Source organism: Anabrus simplex, chromosome 12 (genome assembly GCF_040414725.1).
Source record: "Anabrus simplex isolate iqAnaSimp1 chromosome 12, ASM4041472v1, whole genome shotgun sequence".
Taxonomy (NCBI): Eukaryota; Metazoa; Arthropoda; class Insecta; order Orthoptera; family Tettigoniidae; genus Anabrus; species Anabrus simplex.
Window position 1 is genome coordinate 68,415,036 of NC_090276.1, and position 14,314 is coordinate 68,429,349.

General features: G+C 40.3%; 1 protein-coding gene across 1 annotated transcript in view; it reads left to right on the plus strand.

Moving 5' to 3' along the window:
• Positions 1–14,314, plus strand: part of LOC136884148 (uncharacterized) — a 239,606-nt gene that overhangs the window by 186,239 nt on the left and 39,053 nt on the right. Inside the window, exon 10 of the mRNA XM_068229811.1 lies at positions 9,471–9,662. Within this exon, the coding sequence (XP_068085912.1) occupies positions 9,471–9,662 (192 nt within the window). The remainder of the gene's footprint in view (positions 1–9,470; positions 9,663–14,314) is intronic.

Consider the following 14,314-nt stretch of genomic DNA (forward strand, 5'->3'; position numbering starts at 1 on the left):
AATTTAATGAAAATCGGTATATAGAGTCGGGGAATAAGAAACTGCAGTCTAAGCTATACTATTTTTTCACCCTGGATAAAACTATAGTTCAAGGGAAGGCGCGTAAAATTTCATTTTTAAATACCGGTACCTATATTTTTGGCCTATCGAAAAGTAGTACATAACAAAAGTTATAGAGAATACAATTTCCTATCATTTATATTTTATTCGGTTTTACCGTACCGACTATGATAAGAGTGGCATTTCAGAGTCTGAAGAAAACTAAATGTGAAGGCCTACAATACCGAAAGCGAATAACATTGATCAATAATAAGATTACATTGCCCATTGTTTGTTGTGATGTTCTTTGTCTCATGCTGCCACTCAATTCCGATAGATGGGGTTACTGCTGCGTACCGAGTATAACAACCTGACTGAATATTGTCAGGAAATAGCCGGGGAGTTAGAAAACTTTCTTCTTTAGCGTGCCATTCCTCTGGTTCATACATTTTCTAATACTGCTGGTACCTAACACACTGGTTCATCATAGTATTCCAGCTACCAGTATTTGATCCCTACTCTGACGCGCTGTTTTGAATGAGCAGTGTGCACACTTAGGCCTAAGGCAGAGGCTTACTTAGCAGTAGTATGACCTGGTCTGGAATTACTATTTAGGCCTATTCCAAATTATAGCAGCACAGTTCACTAAATAACTCAAAATTCAATCCTGAAAAGAGCTGCTTCCTCTTCACATCGATTAAAATGTACATTCATTTTATTCCAAATTAGCAGTGAAGAGGGGGTTTCTCCTCTGGCTTGGAGGAAAAATTTGCATCAAGGTCAGATAGATTTTTCCACCGCCAGTGTAGTGAATTGATATTTTCCGACTCATGCGGTACTCCTAGGAAATAGTTTCTGCCCTCGGACTCTCCGCTATTCGAACGCCCCCCGCCCCCCTCCCCCGCCGCCATAAAAAAAGACAGTGTTCACGGATCACGGCTGCCTGCAGCTTGGTCATTCCAGCTCTGGAACTTTGCACTGTTAGGTCGGCAGCGCAGTACTGTTCGTTAAAAGTGAGAAAATGCGTTGTTTTTCATTTGATTATTTCATACGAAAGCATTACTTTTAATCGCGCCAATCCTACTGACGTCATTGTAATGACCTATATTCATTTCAGTTGGTAAAACCACTAAGACAGTCTTTCTGAGGATGTAAAAAGGCAGATGTCTGCCATTATAATGAAAACTCCCCAACCTGAGTGTGACTGATGGTAGGCAAGCGGGCCTAACATTACAATGAAAATTCCCTAACCCAGTCTTCATATGAGAAAAGACGTTTGTTGACTTCCCCGTCTCGTTTCTAGGGTAACGTGAGAACTATGCAGTTTAATACAATCCTGCTCACAACGTGTACACTACCTAACATAGAATTCTGTATACAACGTTGAATTCCGTAGCGAAGCACGGGTACATAAGCTAGTTTTTTTAATAAAACAACCAGCGTTCTATTCGTAACAATGTTTATATACGGTGTTCCATATGACAGTCTTGTTGCAACTCAGCCACACCACTAACCAAGAGGTTCTCTGCACGTAGGAGGGACCAGTGTTGTTATCTTGGTACGTATATCTATCAAATATATTCAAAAATACAATTTCTTAAAATTATTTCACGTTTTTAACATGAGATATCTATGCCGTCTAGCGAAGTTTAATACGAATCTCTGTAGGCATTCTAAAAATGGCTTTACACAACTGATTGCACTGTGTACGAGTGTTTTTGTTTGCGCAACAACAGAGCAGGCGTATTTTATCGAGGTGCACGCATAATCAAGGTACAGTCATTTTTACTTGCCTTGTCACTGCAGACAGTGCTTCAGAGATGATGATGATGATGATGATGGCCAGTTTTTCCTCACCCTCTTCAGCAAGCGGTTCTGACGTCCACTTTGGTGCAATGAGGAAATCTCTAATCATAACATTTCTCCCACCGCTTTATCACGAACGAGGTCGATGGTTTAAAACGTATCGATTTTGTGATTAACACCATTCCCACCAGTAGAACAATAACATTGCTAATGCATCCTTCAGAGCTCCACTGTTTGTATTTGTGAAAAGGATTGAAAACAAATTGAACACCACATTTGCATATGTATCCATTAAGATAGCCACAGATTAATATTTTCATTGGCTAGTAACACGTTCACTTCGTTATAATATTTTTGTTACTCCTGATATTTCTCACTAAGTTGATGACAGTGCCCCCATTTTTGATGGACGGCAACAAAATGATACACGAAGTTTGACGTCGTTTGTTCCGGACAAGAAACCACTCATTTTTTTGTCTGGTAGTGTACGGTACTATCGCCAGGATTATTTGATTCAAGAACTGAAATAAAATCCAAAGAAAAGCAGCTCGATTTGTTCTGGGTGGTTTCCGACAAAAGGGCAGCGTTAAAAAAACGTTGTAAAGTTTAGGCTGGGAAGACTTGGGAGAAACAAGACAAGCTGCTCGACTAAGTGGTATGTTACGAGCTGTCAGCGGAGAGATAGCGTGGAATGACATCAGTAGACGAATAAGTTTGAGTTGCGTCTTTAAAAGTAGGAAAGATCACAATATGAAGATAAAGTTGAAATTCAAGAGGACAAACTGGGGAAAATATTCATTTATAGGAAGGGGAGTTAGGGATTGGAATAACTTACCAAGGGAGGTGTTCAATAAATTCCCAATTTCTTTGAAATCATTTAAGAAAAGGCTAGGAAAACAACAGATAGGGAATCTGCCACCTGGGCGACTGCCCTAAATGCAGAACAGTAGTGTTTGTTTGATTGATTGATTGATTGATTGATTGATTGATTGATCTACAAAATGTAGTATAATAATAATAATAATAATAATAATAATAATAATAATAATAATAATAATAATGTTGTCTGTTAGGTCATCAGCCCAGAGGCTGGTTGGATCCTCAAATAGCACCACCAAAGGTTATGCGGTTATAAGGAAACCCCAAAAACCAATGGCAGCACCAGAATGAGGCGTACTAGGCAATAATAATAATAATAATAATAATAATAATAATAATAATAATAATAATAATAATCGTATGGCCTCAGCTACAGTGTGCAAGATTTTCAATTTGACGTCATTTGGCTGCTTGCTCGTCAATTTCGACGTTCTGTTTTACTCTAGGTCCACTAGATGGCAGAGTAAACTGAATCTCTCTTGGGCGTCTAAGGCTGAGATTTAATGAATTTTGTCAGGTAAACACGAAATGTGTCACCAGAGATCTTTCACATGCCGACATCTTACGACATGGAATGTCGAATGGACTTTTTTCCGACCTTCCAAAATTCAACTACCTCTGCCGGGTCTGAACCTGCTATCTTAGGATCCGGAGGCCGACACTCTACCACTGATCCACAGAGAGAGTTACTCGTAATACTTTTATAGATTTTACGTCCAGCTAAGTACTTTTATATGTTTTTGGAAATGCCGAGTTGCGGGAGTTTTGCCCTGTAGTTGTTTAACCAGCACGGGACTGACGTATTTGAGTACGTTGAAATACCACCGGTCTGAGCTGGGATCGAAGGCCATCGCTCTATCACCTGAGCTACTCAGCACGACAGTTTCCCTCTTGACGGAAGTAACCGTACTCCTGTATCCCAGGGCACAGGAGAACCAGTTGGGACTCAACTGTCAGACTTCGATAATTGCGTAATCCTGAACCGCCAACTAAGCCGATAGTCCTGCAGAGCAAAAGCCCAATTCAACTGTTGCATTCACCCTGCGTAAGTGGAAGATGCATGAACATTGCGCAAATGACGAACGCTCCGGAGTACCGAACATTCTGACCAACGGAGATCGCACAACTCTGAGATATAAAAATGTCAAAAAACAAGGCACAAGGCATGGGCCATCTTCGGAGAGGAGTTCCAGACGATACTATCAGCACGAGTACCTGCTTCGATAAGGGAAATATCATTTTGCCAATCACTGTCAGAATACTTGTGAACCTTATTGAGGAGAATATTTACTCTTAAATAACAATCAATCTTGCCAACTTTTCTAGAGATACCACCTCTTAGATGTATAGTCTCTAAGCTCCAATGAATTTTGTTACTAAGTCTCCAGATAGTATTTATTTAGTCATAAATATTTGAAAAAATGTCCTGAATTCGATAAGTCTTTCAGCCGTGTACCATCGATGATTGTCTACGTATTCTGAGTTAAAGCTGTACTAAATATTTTCCTTTAAATTAAACTATTATTGAATTCTCTGTCCGGCTCCATCGCTACATGGTTAGCGTGCTGGCCTTTGGCCACAGGGGTCCCGGGTTCGATTCCCGGTAGGGTCGGGAATTTTAACCATCATTGGTTAATTTCGCTGGCACGAGGACTGGGTGTATGTGTCGTCTTCATCATCATTTCATCTTCATCACGACGCACAGGTCGCCTACGGGAGTCAAATCAAAAGACCTGCACCTGGCGAGCCGAACATGTCCTCGGACACTCCCGGGACTAAAAGTCATACGCCATTTCATTGAATGCTCTAACTGTTCGTTAGTGGTTCGCATGGACCACTAGGTACCATCCCAGCCTACAGGATGACTTTCTCTCTGTCTTGTATGTATTTATGTCTTCCTTGCAACCTCAACAGTAGCTCCTGATTGCCATTTATTTTTGTTTACAAAATAGCGCATTAGTGATGTTTTCCATGAGATACGACATATCTGTCTCCATTCATCATAACGTATCGGAATTATTATAAATGATATCAAGTATTAAAGCAGTGTAATATTGTTCTGGGATCACAGCACTGACATCTTTATATGATTTCCTTTATTTCTGACTACTGGACTCCAAATGTTTCCCCTCAGAAGCACTAAAACTTACGAATATTTCAGCTGTGAATCCTGAAATTTTCCCTCGTAATTGTTGTGTGCATATCATATCCGTTTCTGTCGAACCTACTATTTGAATGTATTACAGGCAGCACCCGTCGAATTGACGTGATAACCTTCAAAGACCTTCGAAAGGGCTTTTGTAAAAGATCCGACGATCAGATTCACGACATCTGGAACACAACCCAATGAGGTACATAAGGAAAAGAAAACAACATATGAACCAATCATCCCATTCTATCAGCAAGAATACCTGCTGGATGATATCGAAGTCATAGGATTAATAGTCGGCGCTAGAGAAACCATTCCTCTCTTTTTCGTCCAGTTCTGCAAATCATTTAACCTCAATCAGGCATTAATAAAAGAAATTGCAGTGACTGCCTTGAAGTATTCCGTCCAAATCCTGAAGAGCCATATCTCCCAAACTTTTTTTAAATGCTACAACATACAGTATGTCAAATGTGCTGACCAACTCACAATTACATTTTTTTCATAAGTTATTGTCTTTTTTATACTTTGTCCTCAGGGGCATTCACCAGTTGGGGAAAGTGAGAAGAAACGTTTTAAGTTCTTGGCGACCATCAACATCAACTCCCTCCTAGAGACAGGAAAACTAAAACATACGCTAGATGTTTTAACTGAACACAACATCCTGATAACAGCTGTGCAAGAGACCAGATTCCTCGATCAAGAAGTGATAGAATCACAAGGTTATCGGATCTACAAAGGGCAACCCGGTGAAAGAGTGATGAAGAATGTGCCTCACTTGGGGACAGGCTTCATAGTCAGCAGCAAAATGATCAACTCCATCATCTCCTTTTCATCTCCAAATGGAAGAACGTCCACTATAGCTTTTAAAACTCTCAACAAAGCATACACAGTTGTTAACTTCCATGCACCTACTAATGACACCAACAGGAAAGATATTGAAAATGTGGAAACCTTTTGGAGGGTACTCGAAGAGACAATGGACCGGATCCCAAAACACCACATAACTATTTTAATGGGAGACTTTAACGCCCAGATTGGCAAAGAGAGAAAATTCAAGAACATAGTTGGAGATTACCCAGCCCACAAGAGGACCAACAGGAATGGGGAAAGACTGATTGATCTGTGCAGAAATTACAACTTAGTCCTCAAATCTACAGCTTTCAAACGCCTTCCTAGGAAAGCCATGACTTGGAGATGTCCTAACCCAATGCTTGGGGAATTCCAGCTGGACCACGTAGCCATCAGTAGAAGCAACAGCAAAGAAGTGCTGAATGTCAAAGTATTGAGAAGCGCAAACATTGATTCAGACCACTATCTTTCTTTGATCAAAACAAATTTCATCCCTCTTAAAAGCAGCAGGGAAAACCACTGCATCAAGTCACGAATTCCAAGGTTCAATCCAGCCAGGCTGAAAGATAACAATAACTTCACAGAGACCCTGGCTAAAAACAAAGACAAAAAAGATTGGCCCCAACTACAGAAGGCACTAATAGATGCAGCGACAACTACCATCCCGGCAGTCAGAAAGAACAAACATCCATGGTGGACAACTACTTGTGACAAAGCAATAGAAGAGAGAAAGCAAGCATGGCTAAAATGGAACCGTAACAAAAGTCTGGAAAACCATAAAAACTTCTTAGAAGTTAGGAAAACTGCAACTAAAATTATCAGGAACACCAAGAGGCAGTACAATAAAAATATCATTGAACAAGCAGAGAGGGATTTTGAAAGAAACAACACTAGAGACTTCTACCAAACTTTTAAATCTCAAATAACACCCTACTCAGCCCCTACACTTCACCTTCGGGGAGCTGACGGAAATCTGAAAATGAACAATGAAGAGTGCACCACAGTTCTAGCAGAGTATTTCAACAACCTTCTAAATTCAAGGGAACCCAAGGAGAAACTGCATTTCGAACCTCAGAATGTTACTAAGTCGGACTCTCTCCCACCAACAAAGGGGGAGATCAAGAAAGCCATTTCAGAATTGAAATGTAACAAAGCAGCGGGCGAGGATGGAATCATAGCAGAGCTCTGGAAATACGCTGATGAGGAGTCAATCCAAAGTATCCATGAAATCATATCAAACATCTGGGTGACAGAAGCGTTACCTAGCGACTGGACTTCAGCTATCATCCACCCGTTACACAAAAAAGGCGACAAATCAGATCTCAACAACTACAGAGGGATTTCCCTTGTATCAGTGACGTATAAGATACTCTCCAAAGTATTACTCACAAGAGTAGAGGCTCAACTAGACTCCTGCATCGGAGAGTACCAGGCTGGGTTTCGCAAGTCAAGGTCATGCGCCGAACAAATCCTGAACCTCAAAACCATCATCACTTACAAAAACCTAAGCGCCTCACCCTACGTGGCAACATTTGTTGACTTTCAGAAGGCCTACGATTCAGTAGATAGAGAGTCACTCTTCCAGGCACTCGCTGAACTGGGACTAGATAAGAAAACCTTGAATCTAGTGAAAGCAACTCTTACCAACACTACTGCCAGAATCAAATTCAGAGGGGAACTGTCCCAGAGATTTGAGATCAAAACAGGTGTTAGACAAGGGGATGGCCTATCTCCAATCCTCTTTAATTGCCTACTTGAAAAAGTCATTCGTGAGTGGACGAAAATGCTACAGGATGACTCTGGATTGAGAATTGGCTACAAGAAAGACAAGTTAACAGTCAACTGTTTAGCCTTCGCAGACGACCTTACACTCCTGGCATCCAGTGTGGAGGAAGCTATCCATCAACTATCCTCTCTCGACCACATAGCAGCTAAAGTAGGGCTGAAGATCGCCATCAACAAAACACAGTTTATCACCAACATCAAAGATGCACCCAAATCAATCCCACTGGGGGACAAAACAATACAAAGGACTAACTCCTTCAAATACCTAGGAGAATGGATAACCCCAAACATGAATGAAGATCAGGCCATGAACAGCAGATGCATCAAATTGGAAAATGCCTACCACCTATGTAAGAGTATGTACAAATCCAAATCCCTCTCCCTTAACCTCAAAATCAGGCATTACACTACTGTAGTGAGACCGTCAGTACTATATGCCTCAGAATGCCTAAACATGGTAAGAAAAGGGCAACTTAGAAAACTGGAGCTGAAGGAAAGGAAGATCCTGAGAAAAATCATGGGCCCCATTAAAGAAGAAGGCAAGTACAGAATCAGGCACAACAACGAACTGTACCAACAATTGGAGAGCATTACAACATCTATGAGGAAGAGGAGATTGAACTTCTACGGTCATGTCATGAGAATGGACAATCAGAGGCTCACCTCCAGAATCTTTCACACCATCTCTAGAGGGAAAGCGACTAATGCCAAGTGGGCAAGACTCGTCAGAAAAGACCTTCAAGAATTGGACATTGCTCCCAGTGAAATTTATGACAGGAATAGGTACAGAACGTTGATCAGAACATCAAACTCTCTCCAGTCACTAACAGAAAAAACAGTACGTCCGGGAGGAGGTGTGAAATGGACTCAGGAGCGAAAAGACATTCACAGTGCAAGAATGAAGGAGTACTGGTCAAAGAAGAAAGCTGCTAGAGATAAGAACCACGTGGTCCATAGCAGGCCCAAACGGAACTAAAAAAAAAAAATAAATAAATAAATAAATAAATAAATAAATAAATAAATAAATAAATAAATTAATTAATTAATTAATTAAAAAAGTTTGCTAGGGGCTTTACGTCGCACCGACACAGATAGGTCTTATGGCGACGATGGGATAGGAAAGGCCTAGGAGTTGGAAGGAAGCGGCCGTGGCCTTAAATAAATAAATAAATAAATAAATAAATAAATAAACACTTTCTTGAAACTGTTGTTATCTCTTAGACGTGAATCCTGGGTGCTTATTTCGGCATCGATTCTTGAGTATTGCAGGCGAGAAATACTGCATTTATTTGTCATAACTATTACAATGATTTACAAGAGGTAGGTATCTGACATGATATTTAGTGTTTCTAGCGCAGTTTTTTCAAGCTAATTTAAAACGTGAATCACGTCAGATTTTGAAGATGATGACAAAGTTTAATATTTCATGGAACAGCGTTCATCGAGAATTGGTTTTCGTTATTTTTCATACAAAGCCGAACACTTTCATTTCCTTATTTTTTAATGTCAGGTACAGCGGACATTATGGCGCCCAGAGATTGGATAAATATTCAGCATATCTGTATTGCTACGTTTGTGGCTATGACATAGACAAACTCAATATGTGTTATGTGGTGCATTTGACCTAATCTTAGCTAAATCCATGTAGCAATCAATGCTCTAGTGAAACTTGTGTCAGCGAGTTGTCTCCCGGGATACAATGTTAAATATATGTAAATGGTTGATCTCTTATATCTCAAGAATGGTTTGGATATTCTGAATCAGCATGTACGAGTTGTCATAGAACGCGTGTTGGATACTAAGATATCCGCTGAAAGTCATTTTTTGTTGATCAGTGTTATTTTAGTGATTTTGTCTTCATTCTTAATTGAATGTTCCAGATGTGAATCGTGAATAATCTTTCTCGCAACTATTTTTTTCAGAATGCCAGTCATGCATCCTTAATTATTCTTCTGTTTTCCAGCTGTATGTCCTGGAGGATGCTCTAATGGTGGCCTGTGTGTGGCTCCCGGTAGATGTTCATGTCCTGGCGGATTCTCTGGTCCGCTGTGTAGAGACGGTATCTGCTCGGGATCTTGTCTAAATGGTGGTCGATGTCTGCCAGGTGGAGGATGCGCTTGTCCGGAAGGATGGACGGGACCTGATTGTGGAGCATGTAAGTTTATACCAACTTACTAATTTATTTCAAGCAGTCTCTTCAATGCGGTTATTATAAGGGCGAATCAAAAAGTTACACTAGGTCGCCGTGAGAGCACGCTGTGTGTCCTGAAAGTGGCCCGTGCGGAGCAAGCTACAGTAACTGCTGACACGTCAGATAGGGTTTTTGTGGTATCCCGTCGTGCTGTATGTGCAGAGCGCACTACGCTCAATGGCGCGCCAACTGGATGTTCACTCCAATTTGGAGGTGTGTACAGCGATCAGATTTCCATGGGCTAAATGGCTCAATTGCATGGATTCACTGCTGTATATGGTGAGCGTGCATTTCTCACCCAGGTATTGTAAAGTGGTGTAAGCAATTTGACACCGGACGCACGGATCTCACGGACAAATATCGCGAAGGCAGGCCCACAACGTCCAGTACCGTTGCAAATATTAACTGTGCGGATGGGATCGTTAGAGAGAATAACACTGCAGGAAATTGCCAGCATGCTGAACATTTCGTATGGCAGTGTGTTCTCCATTGATCACCACCGCCTTGTATTTCGTAAACTGTGTCAAAGATGAGTCACATCTCCTCACCGATGTTCACAAGGGACAACGTTTCCAAACATCACTGGCTTTTTTAAAACTGTATTCTGTGGAGGGCAACGAGTTTCTGCGGCGAACCATCACAGGGGATGAAACGCGGCTCCACCACTTCACCCTTAAAGCAAGGAGTATATCGATAGAATGGATGCACACCACATCACCAGCACGAAAGAAGCCAATGTCCAACCTTCGGCATCTCATTTACGTCAGAAACGATACCTTTCGATATTAATAACTTATTTCAAAATAATACATAACGCACCACAGAGAAGGTACATACCCTAGAGAAAGGAAAAAAAGCTCCTCAATAAGGACTTAACACAAAGAAGAAAATAAAATAGGACAAAACTGCGTCACATGTGGACGGGTGTTAAATGAAAGGAAAAAAGGCAAGGATTCATGCAGAAAAATAAAATGTCTATCTCTAAAAAGCCCAAAAGTAAAAGAATACGGTTACCACTAGGACGCACAACGGCAAGACACAAATGGGATGTAAAGATGGCTCAGTAAAATAAAAACTAAAGGTGAAATAAATCTTTCTCCTTCATTGTGTACAAAAATACGATCTATGCTACTCAACCGCACGACAAACATACAAAATCGGGCATCGTACAGATTCAGAGTGTCATGTAGAAATGCACCAAAGGGCAAAGTCACTCAGTATAATAATACTGGGATGATACCGTAGATTGGCCCAAATTACCATAGTAGATATGTACAAAACCACTAAAGATAAGGAATTACAGATTCTGCGCGAATCTCCAGCATAACAATATTTGAATCTATTATAAATATTATAATATACATCACGAAGGCAGTGACAAAACCATGACGTACATAACCACATGAACGTCTGAAGAAAACAGCTTTGATGATAAATGCCACTTAAGCATTTACAAAGCAGACTTAAGACCCTATGACGGGCCAAGCATAAGACATAGATGAAATCCCCGACAATATATCCAAAATACCAGACACGTGTAAACGGAGATGTCAGTCACACCAGCAATAACGCAATAGACTGCATCGTACCACAACACAACACTGAAGTGATACATGCAAATAAGATTACAAACACACATACAATGTGGCGAGATGTTGAAAATAGACAAAACCCAAGCAAAGGGTGAAATAATATGGCAATTGGCAATATCTTCAAAGCACAGTGTTAGGCCGAACGGTAACCAAATTGCGACCGATAAGGCAGGCGCAGGTCAAAAGAAGGCAGAGAATTAATCAAGCGCCATATGTCTGTTTGGACACCCCCTAGGGGGTGCCTATTGCGGTGCCAGTACCGGTGCGCTATGTAGCGCTCCTCACCTGGCCTGTTGTAGAAAATAAGGTATAAAAATAATAAGCATATGAGAACTGAGAATAATAATAATAATAATAATAATAATAATAATAATAATAATAATAATAATAAAAAGAAAAATGGTGAAGTTTTTAACTGTAATTGATTGCGGTTATGTGGGAATATGGTAAAACGCAACATTATCCGCAGAGTGCCATGGCTTTGTTAGAATATATCTAAATTGGTGTGGTCCAGCGGCAGGGGCCGAGTCCGGATGGTGACCCATCCAAGCTCTGACCACGCCCGATGTTACTTAACTGTATCGGACCCTGTCGCTGGGTTGTAAGCTAGAATAGGATGCTATTCTTGCGTGTCGGTTGTTTGTGACACTTGTAATTTAGATTGACAGCATTTGCTTTGCAATTAGCTTGTCGGTATTGCTCATATAGTGCGACCCGCCTCAGCGGTTGTTGGTTCGTGGCAGAGGTTACAAAAACGGTCCTTATCTTGTTGTGTGTGTGTGACTGTTTAGGTTAAATGTTGTGTGGGCGTTATGCGTTGGTGTATTTTAGTCTGGATTTTGTAGTATGTCTTTTATTAAAAATATGTATTTGGGTAAACGGTGAATTTTGTCGTGACGGTCTGGTTCGTACTGGCCTAGAGATCTGATTAATGGGTTGTTATGTTGCTGTGTTGTGTTGTAGAAGTTCGTTGCTTGGTCGAGGGCGAAGTCTAGTATGTATGGTGTTTTTGTAATGGTGTGTAGATCTGCAATGCTGGTGGTGAAGTTTTTAACTGCTAGTTTTAGTGCCCAGTTTTGTATGTACTGCAATTTTTGTATAGTTGTTCTGGAGAGAAAGCCTATTGCTGGTAAAGCGTATGTAATGATTGGTCTTATGAATGACGTGTAGATTAGTAGTACGTTCTTTCTGGATAATGAGCTGTGGCTGTGTATGAGTGAATAGAGTGTTAGTATTTGTTGTTTGGCTCTCTTAAGTGTTTGGTTTACGTGTTCTTGTAGGTTCAATCGTGTGTCTAGTGTGACTCCTAGGTATTTGTGTTTGGGAACCCATTCTATGTTCTGATTTAGTAGTGTTAATTGTTGTTGGGGGCGTCGAATTCTGCGTGTAAAATGTACTGCTTTTGTTTTCTGTATGTTGACCTGTATTTTCCATTTGGTGAGCCAGGGTTCGAGTTGTTGTAGGTGTTGTTGTAGGTGTTCTGTGGCTAGGTCTGGGTTTCTGCTTTTGGCTAGAATTGCTGTGTCGTCGGCGTAGATGGCTGTGAGGGTGCGTGTGTTACGTGGGATATCATTTATGTATTGTAAAAACAGGGTCGGGCCGATTTTGTGGCACGCCTACCTGTATGTTTTTAAGCTGTGAGTTAGTTCCGTCTAAGTGTACGAAGAATTTTCTGTTTGTGAGGTATTGGTTTATGATTTTAATGTATGTAGGGTGCAATTGTACTTTTATTAGTTTGTATATAAGGTATGGGTGGTGTACTTTGTCAAAGGCTTGCGTATAATCTAGGAAAATTGCAGCTGTGCCTTGGTGATGTTGGAAACCTTGTGTTGTGTATTCCGTAACTCTTAGTAGCTGTTGTGTGGTTGAATGCTGGGGTTTGAATCCGAATTGTTCATGAATTAAGTTATTATAAATTGTATGTTTTATCCTGTTATGAATTAATTTTTCGAAGACTTTAGAGATTATGCTTAATAGGCTTATGGGACGGTAGTTAGCTGGATTTTTGTGGTCCTTACCTGGTTTGGGGAAACAGAGTATTTTGGCTATTTTCCACTGATGTGGAAAATATTCTAGGTTTAGCATTGCGTTAAATATGTTTGTTAGGATGTTTATCATGCTGTTATTGAGGTTTTTTAACAGTAAAGATGGTATTCCATCTTCCCCTGGAGCTTTATTATTAGGTAACTTTTTAATAGTGTTCTTAATTTCAATAGGTTTAAATTGGGGGGCGGGTGCGAGGTTTGGTGTGTTTAGGTAGTTTATTACTTTGGTTTTTACTTTTTCATCGTGGGCATTGTTTATTAGCTGAGTATTAGGAGTGAAGTTGGTTTTTAGTGTGTTAGCTAGCAGCTCTGCTTTTTCTACATGCGAAGTTATTTGTGTTCCGGCTGAGTTTACTAGGGGAGGGACTGGGCGTTCTGTGTGTGTGAAAATTTTTGCCGTTCTCCAAAGGTTATTATTATTATTATTATTATTATCATTATTAGGTTTAAGGTTTTGCAGTTTAGCGGTCCACTCTTCGTTATGAAATTTTTTAATTTCTCTTTTGGATTTAGAGCGTAGTCTGTTAAATTGTATCTTGTTTTGTAGTGTTCCTGTTTTCTGAAAAAGTGTACGGGCTTTGTTTTTGTCGTGTATTAGTTGTATTTAGGGATGGCAACGATTTATCGGTTTTTATGAAATACCGATATTTTCCTTTCGATTTATCGATATATCGATATCGAAATTTTGATTCGATTTATCGAATAATATATCGGTTTTTCCATTAATATATCGTTTTTCTTTGAATTATTATTTTCATTAACAACATCCGCACTAGAGAACGCCGATAATTCTGCAAGAGATGGTGCTAGTGAAGGTGGAATTGCAACCTGGAAATATCCAATCTAATCAATACCTTGCTCTGAACCTCTGGTAGGCCGGACTATAATTCGAATACAAACGGTGGAATATGTAACACAGTTGCCTCCGCATGGCAGTTTACACAGCGCGAAATACGTTCTACAACACAGACTATATGGA